Source organism: Eutrigla gurnardus (assembly GCF_963514095.1).
Source record: "Eutrigla gurnardus genome assembly, chromosome: 4".
In the NCBI taxonomy this organism is placed as follows: Eukaryota; Metazoa; Chordata; class Actinopteri; order Perciformes; family Triglidae; genus Eutrigla; species Eutrigla gurnardus.
This window is the reverse complement of record NC_139918.1, coordinates 27,490,441-27,509,106: the sequence shown is the minus strand read 5'-3', so window position 1 is coordinate 27,509,106 and position 18,666 is coordinate 27,490,441. Positions and strand designations below refer to the sequence as shown.

Sequence of the window (18,666 nt, the reverse complement as noted above, 5' to 3'; positions counted from 1 at the left end):
TTAGTTTCGATCAGTTATTATAAATTCGAGACGCAAAACTGATCCGGACGCGCAGTGACGCGTGATCCGGTTCCGAGGAGACTCCGACGAAGCTGAACGGTTAAACACATTCACTTGACCAAAAGGACCAAGATATAGTAGTCCTGAGAACACTGATGTCATTGATAGAAGGTGAGTTTCTCTATTTTCAGTAAATCAACGTCGGAGCAGGTTTCCACCTGATGCGCGTGCGTGGAAACGGACGAAACGGTGAAAAACGCCTTTATAGTCGTTTTTTTTTAGTTTTCATATTCAATTGCGCCAATATGTTTGAGTAATTTGCGCTCTTACAGATTTAAATCATGACAGCTTACCTCTGCGAACAGCTGGAGGATCGACTCAACCCGCGCGCTCCGACAGATCGATCCAATTCAGCTCGCGGTAAGTTTCCAAAATCACTTTTTGGTTGTTTGTTCACCTTTTTCCCCGGTGGCTGTTTGCACTGATGGAGTCCCAGAGATGTTCTGCTCTCTCCCTCTCTCTCTCTCCTCCACAGAGCTCATGACGCGTGTGCGTAATGCGCCGCAGCTCCACATCCACATCCACGCTGCAGCGACGCGATGCAACACTTTTATTACTAATCTAAGCGTGAAATGCCTCGTGCACGTTTGAGGGTTTAAAGGCAAGGCAAGGCAAGGCAACTTTATTTGTATAGCACATTTCATACACAAGGCAGACTCAAAGTGCTTCACATCATAAAACAAAGTGAGAAGAAAAAAGAAAAAAAGAGAGTTTTTATTTATTTTTTTGTTTTTTTTGTTACTTCTGTGGAAATTAATAAAACATTTATATAAACTCTAAGTATCAGAACTGATCAGAATGGACCATGGCTTTATATATATATATATATATATATATATATATATAGATAGATAGATAGATAGATAGATAGATAGATAGATAGATAGATAGATAGATAGATAGATAGATAGATATAGATATATTTTATATATATATTTGTTTATATATAGATTAACAAATGTGTTTGACTCACAACACATCTTTACATGTTCATTTCAGTGATTCCGTGACGTTTTCTATTGTTTGTGCTCCTTCGAGTGGATTTAAAGTGAAACACTAACCAAAGTGCTTACATAACGAGCATTGTTTAAACAAAGTCCCTGTAATTAGATTTTAGTACAGTTTAAAGGCACAATAAGAAATAGAAACTACTAAATCAAAGCTGTCAATCAAATCATTTTCTGCACGTTCTAATATTTGGAGACCTTGCGACCTTGAGACCTTGAAAAGTCCTGTTCCACACTGAAGTGTGTAATAATCGAACTGCCGGCGTTTGAAATGGTTCATCGTGCATCTTTATTGTTTCAGCTGTGTGCTTTATGGGAGTGTCAATTTCAGCAAACATCCCTTTCAATATGACTCACCCATTGTGTCAGCAATGGTGTGCTGCTTTTTAATTACAACTCGATATTGCATACCCCCCCTACACACACACACACACACACACACACACACACACACACACACAAGCACATAAATGAAATAAATCACAGTGAGTCAAAGGACATGGTGGTACTTGAAAATTAATTTGGAATTTGTCTCAGAAAATGCAAAAAAAAGAAAATTAATTATCTTCAAAAGATTTGAAAATATTGCGTTGGATGCCACTTGATCTCTTTCTTCCATGCGTATGAATTTACACACACACACACACACACACACACACACACACACACACACACACACTGAGATAACGGAACAGATTGAGCAAAAGCTCGAGATGAAAGCCAAGGTGTAACGTATTGTCAAAGAATAGATTGTGATGGTCACAGAGGGCAGAATGAAATAAATGTCCACGATTTTATAAAACACAGCCTGAACATCAAAGTGGTCCGTCGGGAAAACAGAATAAGCATTTAACACAAACTTTGCCCGGTGAGGAAAATCTACCTGCAGATATAGCCACGTCTTCAGAGGAATGGGCGAATATTCATCATGTCTTTTTCTAAAACATATCCTGAGTTATTATAACCATTTATTGCTGTGTTTATTTATGCACATGCACAATTAAAATTCATCCTAGTCAAATGTCCCAACTCTGGAAGGTAACGTTGTTATAGAGGTGATCTTTTAAAGTGGTCACAGTTTCATATATGAATCACTTCGTATGCAAACATGTTGGATCAGACTCCAGATCAAACCTGAACCTGAGTGTTACCTTGAGAAAATCGTGATAACTTGTAATATTAATGAATGAATCACTCAAAGATGAGCGTGGAGATTCCATCCCAGTACTACGTACCAGGTTTTTATTCTTGCATTTTCTTTCAGGTGTTCCACATGAAAAATCCTCTTGTGGTAAGTCTTGTCCGAGCCTGAACTCCATCAGTTCCGCTCCATTAGTTCCCCACTATTCCACAAATTCATCATTTGAGAATTATAAAGCATGAGGCCAGGAAATGTCTATAAGTAATCACCAAAGCCAAAAATACGACACACCTTACCACCCAAAGTTTCATGAATGTGACAGCTGTGTTTGATTGTTTCCTCCCGCGATGTCCTAGTTCCTAGTTTGTGGACAAAACCTTTAACCTTTCACTGATTGATTTAAAAAGTCAGTACAAATATACATAATTAAATAAAAAGAAATAATATAGTAGTAGCAAAAAGTAATAGTAAAGAAAATCTAAAAAGTCATAGTATAAAGTATGTCTGGAAAAAAAAGTTAGGAGAAAAAATGTAAGTATATATATATACAAAGAAAGTAATGGTATTGTATGATCAAAACCTCATAAAAAGTCATGGTATAGTGTATATATGTTTGAGAAACATCAAGTTCTAGATAGTGTGTCTAAAAGATCGCATATTATGTTAAAGTAAAAAAAACCCCCTCAAAAGTACAAAAATGTCACGGCATAGTCGTCATGTCGCCAAAAGCAATAAAACGGACGTAATTTAATATGTCTTAAAAAGTCATATAGTATTTTTAGCAAAGATTTCAGCAAAAATTCAGAGGAAAAGTCATGAAAATCAGAGTATGAAGAAAGTCAAGAAAAGGAGTTTATTTTGTTGAAAAAGAGTCTTTAAAAAGTCATAATATAACATGTTGAACAAATTCACACAAAAAGTAATTTTATGGTATCTAATAAAAATGACAGCAAAAACTCATGATATAGTCGGTCATATTATTGTATGCCAAAAAATGTAATACAATGTCGTATTACAATCTGTTTAAAATAACAATTGTCTATTATGTTAGTCATAGTATGTGTGATGACTCCTCCAATCCAGCAGGGGTCTGTGTTTCTTTTCCTTCTCTAGCAGGAGATTAACAGCTGATGAGCGTCACCTGAGCCTGATGAAGCTCCAGGTAATAAAGTTCACCACAGAAAGATCTCTCCTCACTTGTTCCAGCTGTTTGTATTTGTATGGTTCATTTTGATTCATTTGTGAGATAAATATGAAAGTCATAATATAGCATGTCAAAAAAAGGTTATAAAAAGTCATAATATAGTATGTAAAAAAAATCATAGTAGTTTGTCCAAAATGTAAATAAAGTTACAAATAAAATAAAGTTTTTTCATTTTTTTTCATACTATACTATGATATTTTTCTGTGTTTAGAATCATGTCAAGACAAATAGCTTAAGGTCATAAATGACGGGGTGTGGAACACAAGGTGGTGGGTTCAGATCCCTGGCTGGTTATAGTCAAATATAAATCAAACAGGCAGAGTGTCCAAATAAGAAGATAGATTTAGGGTTCTGTCCCACATCCCCTTTTTAAACATACTATAAATGGTAAATGGCCTCATTTATATAGCGCTTTTGTCCAAAGCGCTTTACAACAATGACTGACATTCACCCATTCATACACACACCGACGACGGAGTCAACCACGCAGGGTTGACAGCCAGCTCATCAGGAGCAATTAGGGTGAGGCGTCTTGCTCAGGGCATACTATACTATGACTTCTTTTTTTTTATCACTATTTTTAGACGTACTTGTTAATACCCTGGGTAATTATTTTTGTGTATTATGCGATGCTGCGCTCTCCTCCTAGTGTGTGAGCAGTCTTCTCTGAGTGTGTGTGTGTGTGTGTGTGATTGATAACAGGTTGAGCTGCCTAATTGCTGCTCCAGGATTGGTCCAAGGCAGTAGCTTGTTGAAGCGCTGGCTGACTGCAGTCCTCTTCTCTCCACCAATTCTTGGACTAGTGGCGAGTTTGAGTAGTGTTGTGTGTTTGGCGTTAGATACCACTAAAATCTACAATCTTGAGTTTTTGTAATCTGTGAAATAAGAAAACTGTGTGTGTGTGTGTGTGTGTGTGTGTGTGTGTGTGTGTGTGTGTGTGTGTGTGTGTGTGTGTGTGTGTGTTCATTACTTGTTTTAGTGTGTGTCGCATCGTGTGCCAATTACATTAGATTTGCATCTATATGGCAAAGTTTGCACATTAACACAACATTCATTAATTCTGTCTCAGTATGTTGAGGCGATTAGATGTACGTAAACCTAAGCAAGAACTGTTTATTAATTGTGTGAACAAACTACAGCTGGGATCGGCTCCTGCCCCCCATGACCCTGAATACAAGATAAGTGGTAGACGATGGATGGATGGATGAACACACTTTTTTCTTTCAGAACCAGATTGATTTTCAGAGCTTCCTTATCAACCAAACGCGTTGTGTGGAACGAGTTGAGTGGCACCTTTATATACGAAACAACAACACAGAGACCCGTCCGAACTACAACAGCAATCTTGACTCCTTCCGTACCTTTCCCAATAAAAGCCCTTAACATATAATCCTCACAGGTGAATACTTTTGTATGGTTTATTGGTCACGCCCCCCAGTGAGTAAAGGCCTTTAATCCTCTCGTACTCATACTGTAGAGCCCTCAATGATGCTTGTTTGTAGAAAATGGTCGCCTGGTGCGGCTGGAAATGAGGCTGATGAAAGTCCACATGCAGTTAATGTGTCATGAAACCAAAGCAAAGAGCTCAAAGAGGCTAACGAGCTCTCTTTGTGTGCAATCCCTTTCCAAACTGGGGAAGACATTTGGCTGCAGTGTTAACATTAAAAAAAAAGAAGTTCAAATTGTATTTTACAGTGTGGTATTATTGGAGCAGGTTTTCTTTATTCCTCGTGGTGCTTCCCAGACAGCGGACAGTCACAGTCAACTCCCGTCTCCTGTGACATCATTCTATTACATCCATTTTCCCCTTTTAGTGATCATCACTATCACTGTTTTTTTTCCTTCAGTGATTCCATTCCATTCTGATGACATCACTGTTTTTTTTCTTCTTAATTGATTCCATTCCATTCTGATGACATCACTGTTTTTTTTCTTCTTAATTGATTCCATTCCATTCTGATGACATCACTGTTTTTTTTCTTCTTCATTAATTCCATTCCATTCTGATGACATCACACTGACATCAAAGGATCAGGAGAAGACAGAGAAGAGCTACGAAACCATGCAGAAGCAGGAGTCGAAGCCCGACCTTGGTTTGTTTGACATCTGGAGGAGAAGACAGAGTCGAAGCTCGACCAGCCGAGGAAAGCCACCAAGCGCTTTGGGAAACAGAGCTTTGAATTCCTTGCTGCAAGGTTCAAGCCAAAAAAGGGATTCTCCCAATGCAACCAGAAGAAGGTGACCTTTGTGGATGAACAGATCCTCCAGAGGGACAACGATGTCCTGCAACTCAGGAAAGACGAGGGTAATGTCTCTCAGGAGCCCACAGTGCCCAGTCAAGAGGCTGAGCTCCTGGAGAGCAACCTAGCATTGATGATAAGATGCAATGTTTTGGAAGCCGAGTTGAGGAAGGAGATGGCCGAGAGAGAACAGAGCTTGGAGATGAACGTCCAACTGATGGAGGAAAAGAGATGGGAACTGGAGGACAAGTTCCACAAGGACCTGGCCAAGTCCCGTCAGAACTCAGACATGAGCATCCGCCTGCTGAAGACAAAAGTCCAACAGATGCAGGACGAGAAAGAGGAACTGGAGGACAAGTTCCAAAAGGACCTGGCCAAGTCCCAGCAGAGCTCGGACACGAGCATCCGCCTGCTGGAGACAAAAGTCCAACAGATGGAGGACGAGAAACAGGAACTGGAGGACAAGTTCCAAAAGGATCTGGCTTTGCAGATGGTCCATAAGGTTCGGGAGCTGTCCAAGAACAAAATGTTGGCAACAAAGCTACGAGAGGTGGAGGAGAAGAACAAAGACCTGGTTCAGACAGTGCAGAGCTGGGAGACAATGGTCCAAGAGGTCCTGACGCACAACAGTGACCTGGAGAAGCTCTGTCTGAACATGAAGAAGAGGAGAGGAGTCTTCTTCTCCTGGAGGAAGATCCAGGACGAGCAGGCAGTGCTGCAGAAGATGAAGGACAAGATGCACGAGAAGGAAAAGAAGAAGGAAGCCAAGCGGGAGAAGGAGGAGAAAGAACGTGAGGAGAAGCAGAAGAAGGGTTTCTTGAGCTTCATGCACCGAACAAACAGGCATGAGGGTGAAAAGGTGGAGCTGGCTGCTGATTTTTCAGCTTGTGTTGGCGACAGTAGCTCCCCCCTTGAAAATGTTTTTTCTCCTGGTGCTCAGGTTTGTATATAGAAAAAAAAAAACCTTCATCCATCTACTCACCTCCATCTCCCTCCGCTCTGTCCTTCCTCACCTCCAGTGTAAAAGGGTTTTCTCCTGGTGCTCAGGTTCTCCCACAACATATACATATATATGTATACATATAAAAAAACACCCTTCATCCATCTACTCACCTCCATCTCCCTCCCCTCTGTCCTTCCTCACCTCCAGTGTAAAAGGGTTTTCTCCTGGTGCTCAGGTTCTCCCACAATATATACATATATATGTATACATATAAAAAACACCCTTCATCCATCTACTCACCTCCATCTCCCTCCCCTCTGTCCTTCCTCACCTCCAGTGTAAAAGGATGTTCTCCTGGTGCTCAGGTTCTCCCACAATATATACATATATATGTATGCATATAAAAAAACACCCTTCATCCATCTACTCACCGCCATCTCCCTCCCCTCTGTCTTTCCTCACCTCACCTACCCTTCAGCCTCACAGAGACGCCTCCACTCATCCCTCTGTGTGGAGATTGTATATTCTCCCTGTGTCTGCGTGGTTTTTTTTCCTGGTAGTCAGGTTTTCCCACTAAATAAAAAAAAAACCTCTCCGGGAACCATCACCTTACCGTGGTGGTTTGTGTGTCCCTATGACCCTGAGGGCTGTGTTGTCTGGAGCTTTGTGCTCCTGGTAGGGTTTCCCATGGCAAATTGGTCTCAGGTGAGGGGCCAGAATGGTTCAAAAGACCCAATAAAAAACAGAGGAAGAAGAGGAGTTACCCGGCCCGGAGGAAGCCTGGGGCCCCCGTCTGGAGCCAGGCCCAGAGGGAGGGCCGGTCCGCGAGCGCCTGGCGGCCGGGAACACTCGTAACACTTGTTTCTATGTTTTCACTCTTACTTTATCGGTAATGATATGTTGTGGTTTCTTTCTTTCCATAAATGTACTTATTGTAAGTCGCTTTGGACAAAAGCGTCTGCTAAATGCCCTTAATGTAAATGTAAATATGTGTGTGTGTGTGTGTGTGTGTGTGTGTGTGTGTGTGTGTGTGTGTGTGTGTGTGTGTGTGTGTGTGTGTGTGTGTGTGTGAAATATGTGAGTTTTTCCTTCTATCAGGTCCTAATCAAACCAACAGCAGGAAATAATGCATTTGTTTTGCCCAAGAGTCGAAAATGTCAAAAAATGTCATAGTATAGTATGTTGGAAAGTGATTTTTAAGAAAGTAGTATGTCAAAAAAAGTCATGAAATAATGGATTGTGGGAAGACGATGGACTACCTGGAAAGAACTACATATCACTTATCCCTATTAGTAAGGCATCTTTAAAACATGATTAAAAATCGTAGTATAGTCTGTCGAAAAAAGTCAAACTATAGTCTGTTAAAAAAAGTAACAGTCTCATAATTCACAAATGCACACAGAAATTCACAAATGCACACAGAAATTCACAAATGCACAAAAAAGATTTACAAATGTATTTGGGGATTTGTATATACATGTGACTCAAAACACAAATACATTTTCAATGCACACACAAATATGTTTCATTTCATATGTAAGTAAAAAATATTCACATATAAAAAACAAGATTCATAAACATATTTCCAATGCACACACAAATCTAAAAAAAATCACAAATACATGAATGTTAAAGTATTTGCAATCTTCATCAAATACGCATTTGGGGCTTGTTACATTCATATATGAACTGTTGGACCTGTATTTACAAAGTGCTTTTCATTTGTAAACCTCCCTGCATTTGTGTGTGAAACTTTTGAGACTCCCCTGACGTGACTCCGATCCACAAATGCGTTTTTTCTAAGGGGAGGTTGTCTGTAGCCAATCAGATGTCTCCCTCCTTTACAGCCAATCACGTGAGTGCGTTGCGTTGGAGGGATATGGGTGCTAGAGCCAGAATCGACCTTATTTCTGGAGATAATTTCCCTTCTTCCTGTGCTCCCTGTCTTTATGCTGTATAGATTAGGTGTACAGTTATATAAATATCTATTTTTCTTTTATAAAGAAGCATTTTATGGAAGTAATTTATTCCCTCATTCTGGGGAAGATGAACCGGTGCGGGCGGAGTTGTGTTTTAGACTTTTGGGGGAGACACTCACGTGATTGGCTGTAAAGGAGGGAGACATCTGATTGGCTACAGACAACCTCCTCTTAGAAAAAACGCATTTGTGGATCGGAGTCACGTCAGGGGAGTCTCAAAAGTTTCACACACAAATGCAGGGAGGTTTACAAATTAAAAGCACTTTGTAAATACAGGTCCAACAGTTCATATATGAATGTAACAAGCCCCAAATGCGTATTTGATGAAGATTGCAAATACTTTAACATTCATGTATTTGTGATTTTTTTTTAGATTTGTGTGTGCATTGGAAATATGTTTATGAATCTTGTTTTTTATATGTGAATATTTTTTACTTACATATGAAATGAAACATATTTGTGTGTGCATTGAAAATGTATTTGTGTTTTGAGTCACATGTATATACAAATCCCCAAATACATTTGTAAATCTTTTTTGTGCATTTGTGAATTTCTGTGTGCATTTGTGAATTATGAGACTGTTCTAGCTCCATAATAGTACAGCATGTAAAAAAAAATCACCAAAAAGTCAGTATGGTAAGTCTTTAAAGTCATAGTATAGATTATCAAATTAAAAGTCCTAGTATAGTAGATTTTAAAAAAAAATAGCATTGTTTGTCACAAAAATGTAAAATACCCAGTAAGCATTGCTACAAGAGAGTCCAAGGTAATGGTTATCTATGAAATGGACATGACTAAACATTGGCTTGTAATGAGCTTTGAACTGCTTGTAAGAGCTTTAAGAATAATAGGGAACTGCAAGAGTATGTGAGGATTCTGCATTTTTCTTCATCAAAAATGTAAAAGAGTCTCAACAAAATGCATTGATTTACTGCGGATTGATATAAAAGGTAATTTGGTTAAAGAAAATCATAACAATGCAACAATGTTCGCTGTATGCGTAGGAGAAAATGTTAATAAAAGCAAAGTGTTGTAACCCGGAGGATGATAACCACCTTCAAACGTGTTTGCTCCTCCATCTCATTCTGGCAGCTAAGGAGGCTAATCTACACATGTGTAAAGATGTGTTGACAGATAGCAGAGAGGACTGTAGTTGCTGTATAACTTTACAGCTCTGTCAATTATCCACTGTGTGATCACGCTTCATTTTATTCCCCTGCTTACACCTCGCTACCTTCAGTGTCCGTAAAAAAAAGGCCTCAGGTGACCGTTATCTGCGGTCCCTTGCAGAGAGACGTCTGAACGGACATGGCCACGCTTCTTCTTCTTCACATCGCGAGCCTCTTATGTGGCGTCGCCGTTTGCTTGGTGAGAAAAGTGATATTTGTGTTAGGATGCTGGCAATTTGATACATTTGTTGACTAATAACATTTACATTTTAATTCCTCCTTTTGTTTAGCCCACAGCTAAAATATTAGGTGGGTGAATTTCTTTCTTTTTTTCCCCAAGAAACAGTACTATTCTGTCATTGGACGTCTCCTCACATTTGTTTTCCTATTCACGCAGACTACGACGTGGACGGTGGACGGGACCGGGACATTTTTGACATCAATGAAGGTATTTTTTGTTTTTAAACCCTCATGTCTCCAGATTATTATTCAGCTACCAATGTAAAAACCCTTGTGCTTTGTCTCCACAGAGGCAGGGTTGAACCTTGTAGAGGGGGACATTGTGCTCGATGAGGTACGTGAATTTAACCGCACAATTGCATTTTTCTGGAGTCAAGCTTGACCTCGAGTCATTATGTTTTTTTCTTTTAATGGTCGCCTCAGAGACAAACTCGAAATTCCATAATCGGGGATGAATACAGGTGGCCGAAGACGATCCCGTACTACATGGAGGACGATCTAGGTGAGCGGGCCTGTTAGAGCCTGGATTTAAAAGTTACTCTACTTGAACATTCATGGTGTTTTTTTAGGAAAATAGATGCATTCACACAATATATTCAGCCACATTAGTCTTGTGGTACAAACTGGAGCAAAGTTACTGTTATAAACTACCTAACACCATACAGAGCAGTTATATTAGCCTACTATTAAAGTACAGCTTGCATGTTAAGAATGATAAGGATGATCCAATCACACACTGACGTCACACAGATGGATCGATGCATCGAACGTTTTGTTGCTTTTGTACTTTTACTTAAGTAAAATGTTGGATGCAGGACTTTTTTAAAAAGTGACCTCAAACACGAGTTAAAGATGATGCCAATATAGATATACACTGTCACCCATAAAGTAGGAATATTTTGTTTTTTTCATTTTAATGCATCAGTCATCACTTTGGACCAGGTGCAATGATTACATTATGTGTCCAGGTGAAATTAATTAAAGCATTACATTTGTTTTGCACTATAAAAGGCAAGACATTCACAAATTATTCAAACTTAATGTTAATGCATATAAAACACGCTACATATTTTCTTATTTGGTGCAATAACTATGCTTTCTGGTATTGTAATGACGCCAGAAGGCAATAAACAATATTTAAAGGAACACATTTGTTGACTTTTGCCAATATTATTATTACTTTGGGACCTCAAACAGTGCGGGAGTAAAATCAATGATTACACATAACTTTTTGCAAAGATCATCTTTTCCATTATATTGTAGTACAAGAACATTGAACATCATGTGCAGCGACTTCAACGAAGGTCCCTTTTTTATTGACACTGCCATGCGGTTTGCTCTTTAAACGGAAGACATATTTCATCATCTTTAGCAGAAGTGAGTCGTCTGTCGTCTTCTCTGCAGAAATCAATGCGAAAGGTGTGATTCTGAAGGCCTTTGAGCAGTACCGGCTCAAGAGCTGCATCGACTTCAAGCCTTGGGAAGGAGAGGCAAACTACATCTCCATCTTTAAAGGCAGCGGGTAAGGCAAAAAAATAATAATAAATAAATAATAAATCAGATACAACGCCACTGTAGAAAGAAAAAATAAATAAACAACCCTAACAATGGAAATTTGCGAGTTTATTACGATGCTAACAACCGGCATCTATGCTAGCTTATTTCCCACGAATGTACGCATTTATTTGACTAATTAATACATCACAACGTGTGACGACGCCTATGGTATCTTTCACTTGTTGTCATAGCAACGGCAGACATCCGGTCAAGCAACTTGTTTAGAGTTTAGTGTTTGAAGTGAAAGGCAACGTTAGCATCTTAGCCCAAACACCCCGATCAATAAACAGCCATAAGATGTACAATTATGCCTCATTTAAATAAAACCAACAATACAGCCATCACCCGAAGGACCTTAACGAGGCGTCGTCACACGTTGGGATGTATTTACTAGAAGAATAAATGCGTACATTCACAGTGGCCCTAATAGCGTCATAGTCAAATTCATTTTATATACTGGATTTATATACTGGATTTTAAAATGACAACAAAAGTCCCTCAATTAAAGCTATGGTCTACGATTTGGAATAATAAAAAAAATCCATTCAGTCTATCAGACGTAGGCCTGCATAGAAATTGACCAATGGGAGCCATTGCTCCAGAAGGCCCCGGAAGGCTCCCATTGGCTCGTACCCTCCATCCAATCCCCTCATCTCCCCTGCTACTCCTCATCCCGCCTCGTCCCCGCCCACTCCCGCCTCGTCCAATGGTGGAACTCTGAGGGGAGGGGTCTCAGAGGCTCAACTGATTTTCAGAATGAAGACCGTAGCTTTAATGTCTTTTTTTCTCCCCCCCCCCTAAAAAAAGTTGTTTCTCGTCTGTGGGAAACCGGCGCGTCGGGAAGCAGAGGTTGTCTATCGGACGGAACTGTGACCGCATCGCCACCATTGAACACGAGTTCCTTCACGCTCTGGGTTTCTGGCACGAACAGTCGAGGGCAGACCGCGATGATTACGTTCGCATCATGTGGGACCGCATCTCAGAGGGTAAATTATAGCGACTAAATTATAATTCATTTCAACGTCGCCCCCATTCAAGCTCCCACATGTTATTTATGCATTAACCACATAGTTATGGGGCTCCATTAGCAGCAAACAACGTTTATAATTATGGTGTGCATTTTCACTTTTTTACCACATTTACAGCAATATTTGTGAACTTTGTCATACTTACTTTATTTGTAAAAAATATATTAAATATACATATAAATGTTGAATATAGATACTAAATGTTAAATATAAATATACATGTTAAATGTAAAAGTTAAGTATAAATGTTAAATATAAATGTTAAATATGAATATACATGTTAAATATAAATGTTAAATATAAATGTTAAATATAAACACAAATGTTAAATATAAACACAAATGTTAAATATAAATGTTAAAAATAAACATAAATGTTAAATGTAAATGTTAAATATATATGTTAAATATAAACATAAATGTTAAATATAAATGTTAAATATAAACATAAATGTTAAATATAAATATACATGTTAAATATAAATGTTAAATATAAACACAAATGTTAAATATACATGTTAAATATAAACACAAATGTTAAATATAAATGTTAAATATAAACATAAATGTTAAATGTAAATGTTAAATATATATGTTAAATATAAACATAAATGTTAAATATAAATATACATGTTAAATATAAATGTTAAATATAAACACAAATGTTAAATATACATGTTAAATATAAACACAAATGTTAAATATACATGTTAAATATAAACACAAATGTTAAATATAAATGTTAAATATAAACATAAATGTTAAATGTAAATGTTAAATATATATGTTAAATATAAACATAAATGTTAAATATAAATATACATGTTAAATATAAATGTTAAATATAAACACAAATGTTAAATATACATGTTAAATATAAACACAAATGTTAAATATATATGTTAAATATAAACATAAATGTTAAATATAAATATACATGTTAAATAAAAATGTGAAATATAAACATAAATGTTAAATATAAATGTTAAATATAAATGTTAAATATAAATATACATGTGTTAAAGTTGCTTTTATAGATTCAAATCTATACAAGCTTTTCACAAAATGTCACTTCTAATAAATCAGTGAAATCACGCGTTTGTTGGATGTTAGGGTGTTTTTTTTTTTGTCATGCAGGACTTCATGCACACAGTTGATTGTCTTGTGTGATAAGCGAATGTTGTAACAAGATAAGCAAAAGACATTATCAGCACATTAAAGGAATATCACATTCTGCATCTTTGACCTATGCTCGTTAAATCATTAATAAATCAAATCTATTTACAGACTCTGTGATTAAACTAAAGAGCACTTTGATACGCTCATAAATCTTTAAACGCGTGTCAGCTAAGCAATGGTTAATGGAATAATGTTGCTGCACTGACACCTATTATCTGACGTCCGATCTGCAGGTAGAGAACACAACTTTAACACCTACAACGACAACACCTCCAGCTCTCTGGGCGTTCCCTACGACTACGGCTCCATGATGCACTACAGCAAAAACGCCTTCCGCAACGGCACCGAGCCCACCATCGTCACCAAGATCCCCGCTTTCAGTGATGTCATCGGCCAGCGCATGGAGTTCAGTGACAGCGACCTGCTCAAGCTGCACCGCCTCTACAAGTGCAGTAAGTGAAAAACGAGTTTTTATGATCTGTAAAATGACCCTTGTGTCAGCCGTTATCATGATTATCAGTCTAATGCTGATATCAGCTGTCAATGAGATGCTTTATCTCCTGAATTCTTTCCATATGGAAAACAATTTCACTTTTTATAGCCATCCAAAGTCCTACACGCATGTGTGTTGATGAAATGTTCTCCAGCTCAGGGATCCACGTTCCTGGACTCCTGTGACTTTGAACGAGAGAACATCTGCGGCATGATCCAGGGACAAGGGGATCAGGCAGACTGGGTCAGGGTTGCCACGGCGACGGGAGGGCCCAACACCGACTACTCCAACATGGGCCAATGCGACGGTGAGAAGGACCCTGCAAGAAAACAACAGCACATGCATACCTCTGCATCAAAGGATGAGTTCAAGTCGATCTTAAAACAACTGGTCACTGGTCTGTGTCTGGTCACTTCCATTGATCCTTTTGTCCATTATAGCCATGCAAAAAAACATTTTAAATACATTTACATTGAATACAAAGGACAAATACAGTCCTTGTTCTGTGTAGAATGTTTTCCAAATCCAGCCAAAGCTTAAATTAAGGCAAATCAAGTGGTTCTGTTCTAAAGATGCAGCCTTTTCGGTATGAAATCCTCCCTTCGTGGTTCAACCCCTCCACCTCAGCTCAGCAAGAACACACATTCAGGGAATTTCATACTAAAAGACCCCTCATTTAATTAGATAACCCACTTGATTTGTTTAAAAGTTGAGTAGGTGAAACACTTATATGACTTGAAATCCTCAGAACATACTGATAGCATTTTTAAATGTCATCTGTGGCCATGGCAGTACTGTAAAAACCCCGTCCAATCTAAAAAGAAGAGAAAATAATTGGACGGCCTGCCTGTCTGTCAATGCCGATGAGTCTGTGCAGGAGATGCCATCAAAGTCAAATCTTCTGTGGTTTTTCCAAATGACCTACTCAACCTTTAACTTGAAACTCTCCAATTCATTTTAAAATATCTTCCACGTTAAATGCTCATGATCTCTGGACGGAAGGAACAATCACAGCGACCACTAACTGCTCCAACATTTTAAGTGAGGATTGTTGTTAAGAGGAAGCCTTTAATCATTGCTACATAGACTGGGCTTCGTACGCGGTTCTCTCCTGCATTCGAATGACGTCTTCACGTTTGGTTCTTTAGGCTCGGGGTATTTCATGCACTTCAGCACCGGCACGGCCAACTTCGGGGATACGGCTCTGCTGGAGAGCAGAATCCTTTACCCCAAAAGAGGGTTCCAGTGTCTCCAGTTCTTCTACTACAACAGCGCCGGCCCCAGCGACTCCCTGAAGATCCACGTCAGAGAATATGACAAAGCCAACCCCGAAGGCAGACTACGTCTTATAAAGATCATAGAAGGTATTTAATTCTACAGCCGCTGTAAAAATCTGGCCATATTGCCGTTTAATAAAATCCCACTGTTTTACCAACAGGATCTCCACAGGACCAGTGGCAACTGCACCACGTGAGTCTAGACGTCAAAACTAAATTCCGCGTCGTCTTCCAGGGGACCAAGGAGGGTTCTGGGTCCTCACCGGGAGGGCTTTCACTGGACGACATCAACCTATCTGAGACCACCTGCCCAGAGTTCACATGGCGAGTGGCGAACTTCAGTCACGTCATGGAACACACCCCGACCAACACGTCCATCTTCAGCCCCCCGTTCATCTCCAAGGAGGGCTACACCTTCCAGATGGAGCTGTACCCCGCCGGTAAGGCCGGATACCCGGGTGAGCTGTCGGCCTACGCTCATCTGGTGGCCCGGCAAGGGGACGTGGGACAGCGGTGGCCCTGCCCCTGGAAACAGATCACCATGATGCTGATGGACCAGCACCCGCACATCCAGAAACGCATGTCCAACCAGCGCAGCGTCACCACCGACCCCAACATGAAGGCGACAGGTGAAACCCATCATTTACTTTAAAACAACTCAATACAATACCTTCATACGTCCTTTCATTCCTTCAGGCTCCGACATGTTCTTCTGGGACGACCCGCGCAAGGTCGGCGTCGAGGTCACGCATACAGATGGGTCCAAGTATTTCCGAGGGCCAGGTGCCGGCACCCCGGTGTATCTCACCCACCTCCGAGCCAAGAGCAGGGATTTCATCAAGGGAGGGGACGCCATCTTCCTCCTCACCATGGAGGGTAAAAAAGCACCAGATTACAGTTTCTACATACATGAATGTGTCCGACCATAATCAGGGTTCCTACACCTTCTCCAAAGTCAAATTCAAGCACTTTTCAAGCATTTCAAGGTGCATTTCCATGCTTTTCCAGCACCTTCCAGCTGTGGTAAACTCCATCTTTGTATCAATCTAATGGTCAGTATTCAGTCTACTTATTATGTCACTTGTTCATCACATTAAATGAGATGTTATTGTCCTCTAAACAACCAACATGATGTTTGGAGACAGCTTTTTACAGAAGGACCACAAATGAAAGGAAAACTAATTCCACTAACAGATCCACAGAAATATAATCACCAACTATTTTCATCATCTGTTCATCATCAAAAGTCATTTTTCATAAAGAAATGTCAGAAAATGCTGTTTTCAGTCCCTCAAATATGGAGATCTTCTTTTCTCTGTTCTATCATAGATGTCATCACATAGAACACACATTTCAAGCACTTTATTCTAAATCCACTTTTCAAACCTTGAAAACCACACTAAAATTCAAGTGTTTTCAAGGATTTCCAGCACCCGTACCAACCTTGCACATAGAGATATGAGGCAAGAAATGATTGCTGTATGTTATAATATTACATCTCTTGCAGCCGTGATACATGATTACGATCCGTGACCCCCCCCCCCCCCCCCCCACACTTGGATCCAATTAACCACTCTCCCCCCTTGCTGCCCCTCTTCAGATGTGTCCCATCTGACAGTGACCCAGCCTCCGCCTCCGCCTTCCACGACCCAGCAACCTGTCACCACGACAACGACGGACGCCTGCCACAACGTGAACTGTCTGAATGAGGGGGTCTGCGTGGTGGACGAGGGGAAGCCTGTTTGCAGGTAGAGCGCTTTCTCACGAAAACTGGGAATGTAACTATTAGCAATTAGACTTCAACAAAATGAAAATAAATAATAGTTGTATGTGCACCGAGATATTCACAGGAGAATGCATAAGTAAGCATTATCATCTATTGACTTAAATACTATTTTCTTAGTATTAGTAGGTACACAGATGTGTATAATTATCCGTGTATATGTGTAGATGAGATATCCGTTCATTTACTTTACGTTAGATACTGAAGTATTTATTTATGGATATATTTTTGGATGGAAAAACTAAATAAAAGAGGAGTATTGGAGCAATGTTACATTGTATGTTTCAAACGTACTGCTTTTTTATTCCCTGTAATCAACAGCAAAAAAACTAACTTTCATTAATGTATGTACATAAAAAAAAATATATATATATATATTATTGTGTCACACTGCTCAGCCTCCGGGGGGAAGGTTTATTCCTTATGCTGGAAAGGAGACTCTGACACTTTTTGTAGGGATTTGAGGGATTATGGGAGTTACCCCGTTAAATCCACCTCGTTTGTTGCTACAAGCCATCCGGTTCTTGTATAACCAATTAGAGAGCTGTGTCTGTATACTCAGCACACAGTCAAACATGTCTATTTTCAATTAATTTAATTTAATAATCTTCCGCTAATTAAATATTTGAGAAAAGTATAATGTTGCAAGTGGGTCGCTCAATATCTCAGAACACCACTTTAAAAGAATCAGCTCCCTGGTGAATACGTTTCCTCCTCTTCTTTAATTAGGTTGAGTTTTCTTACAGGAAACATCTTTTTGTTTAACCTGACGTCCTCCTCTTCTCTCCAGGTGTGCGGTGGGTGATGACTGGTGGTTCTACGGGGACAGCTGTCAGTATAAGGGCTCCACCTCGGATAAAACCAACCTCGCCCTCGCCACTTCCCTGTCTGTGCTGGCCGTCATGCTGGTGGTCACCGTCGTCAGTGTCTTCTGTGTGAAGAAGAAAAATAAGAGATGCAACGACAGTGTTGTCATGGAAAACATGCATGCCAAACCCTGAACTTTACAACGACAAAAAAAAAAAACGGATTTCAAGTCAAATAAATTGATCTTTTTCACTTTATGATAAATATTTCGTTGTGCTGACTTTGGATTTATAGATTTAAGACTTTTAACTTGTGTGCTCAAAAGGTAAATTAATGACAGCAGAGCCTTACCATTGTATGAGATCGCCCCCTTCTGGTTATCTGATGTAAACACACCATCATACTATTCAGTATGCCAAAAATACCATACCTCTTTCTGGCTATTTTCACCCACAATCCTTTGCACCACAGGTTATATGAGCAAGATGGACAAGTGGGTAAAGAATTAACATACTTCAGCTTCAGTATGTATAAAAAAGAAAAATATTCCCATGAAATGT

At 39.4% G+C, this 18,666-nt stretch overlaps 1 protein-coding gene across 1 annotated transcript; it reads left to right on the top strand.

Annotated features, from left to right (window-relative positions):
- The first annotated feature begins 9,646 nt into the window (after positions 1–9,646).
- mep1bb (meprin A subunit beta b) lies at positions 9,647–18,571 on the top strand. Its single transcript, XM_084008185.1, has 14 exons — positions 9,647–9,942; positions 10,034–10,052; positions 10,141–10,191; positions 10,274–10,317; positions 10,407–10,485; positions 11,388–11,505; positions 12,348–12,526; positions 13,980–14,198; positions 14,394–14,546; positions 15,388–15,603; positions 15,678–16,145; positions 16,213–16,392; positions 17,117–17,264; positions 18,090–18,571. Exons 1-14 carry the CDS (start codon positions 9,883–9,885, stop codon positions 18,298–18,300), a joined length of 2,145 nt encoding a protein of 714 aa, XP_083864311.1. The 5' UTR covers positions 9,647–9,882; the 3' UTR covers positions 18,301–18,571.
- Positions 18,572–18,666: the final 95 nt, after the last annotated feature.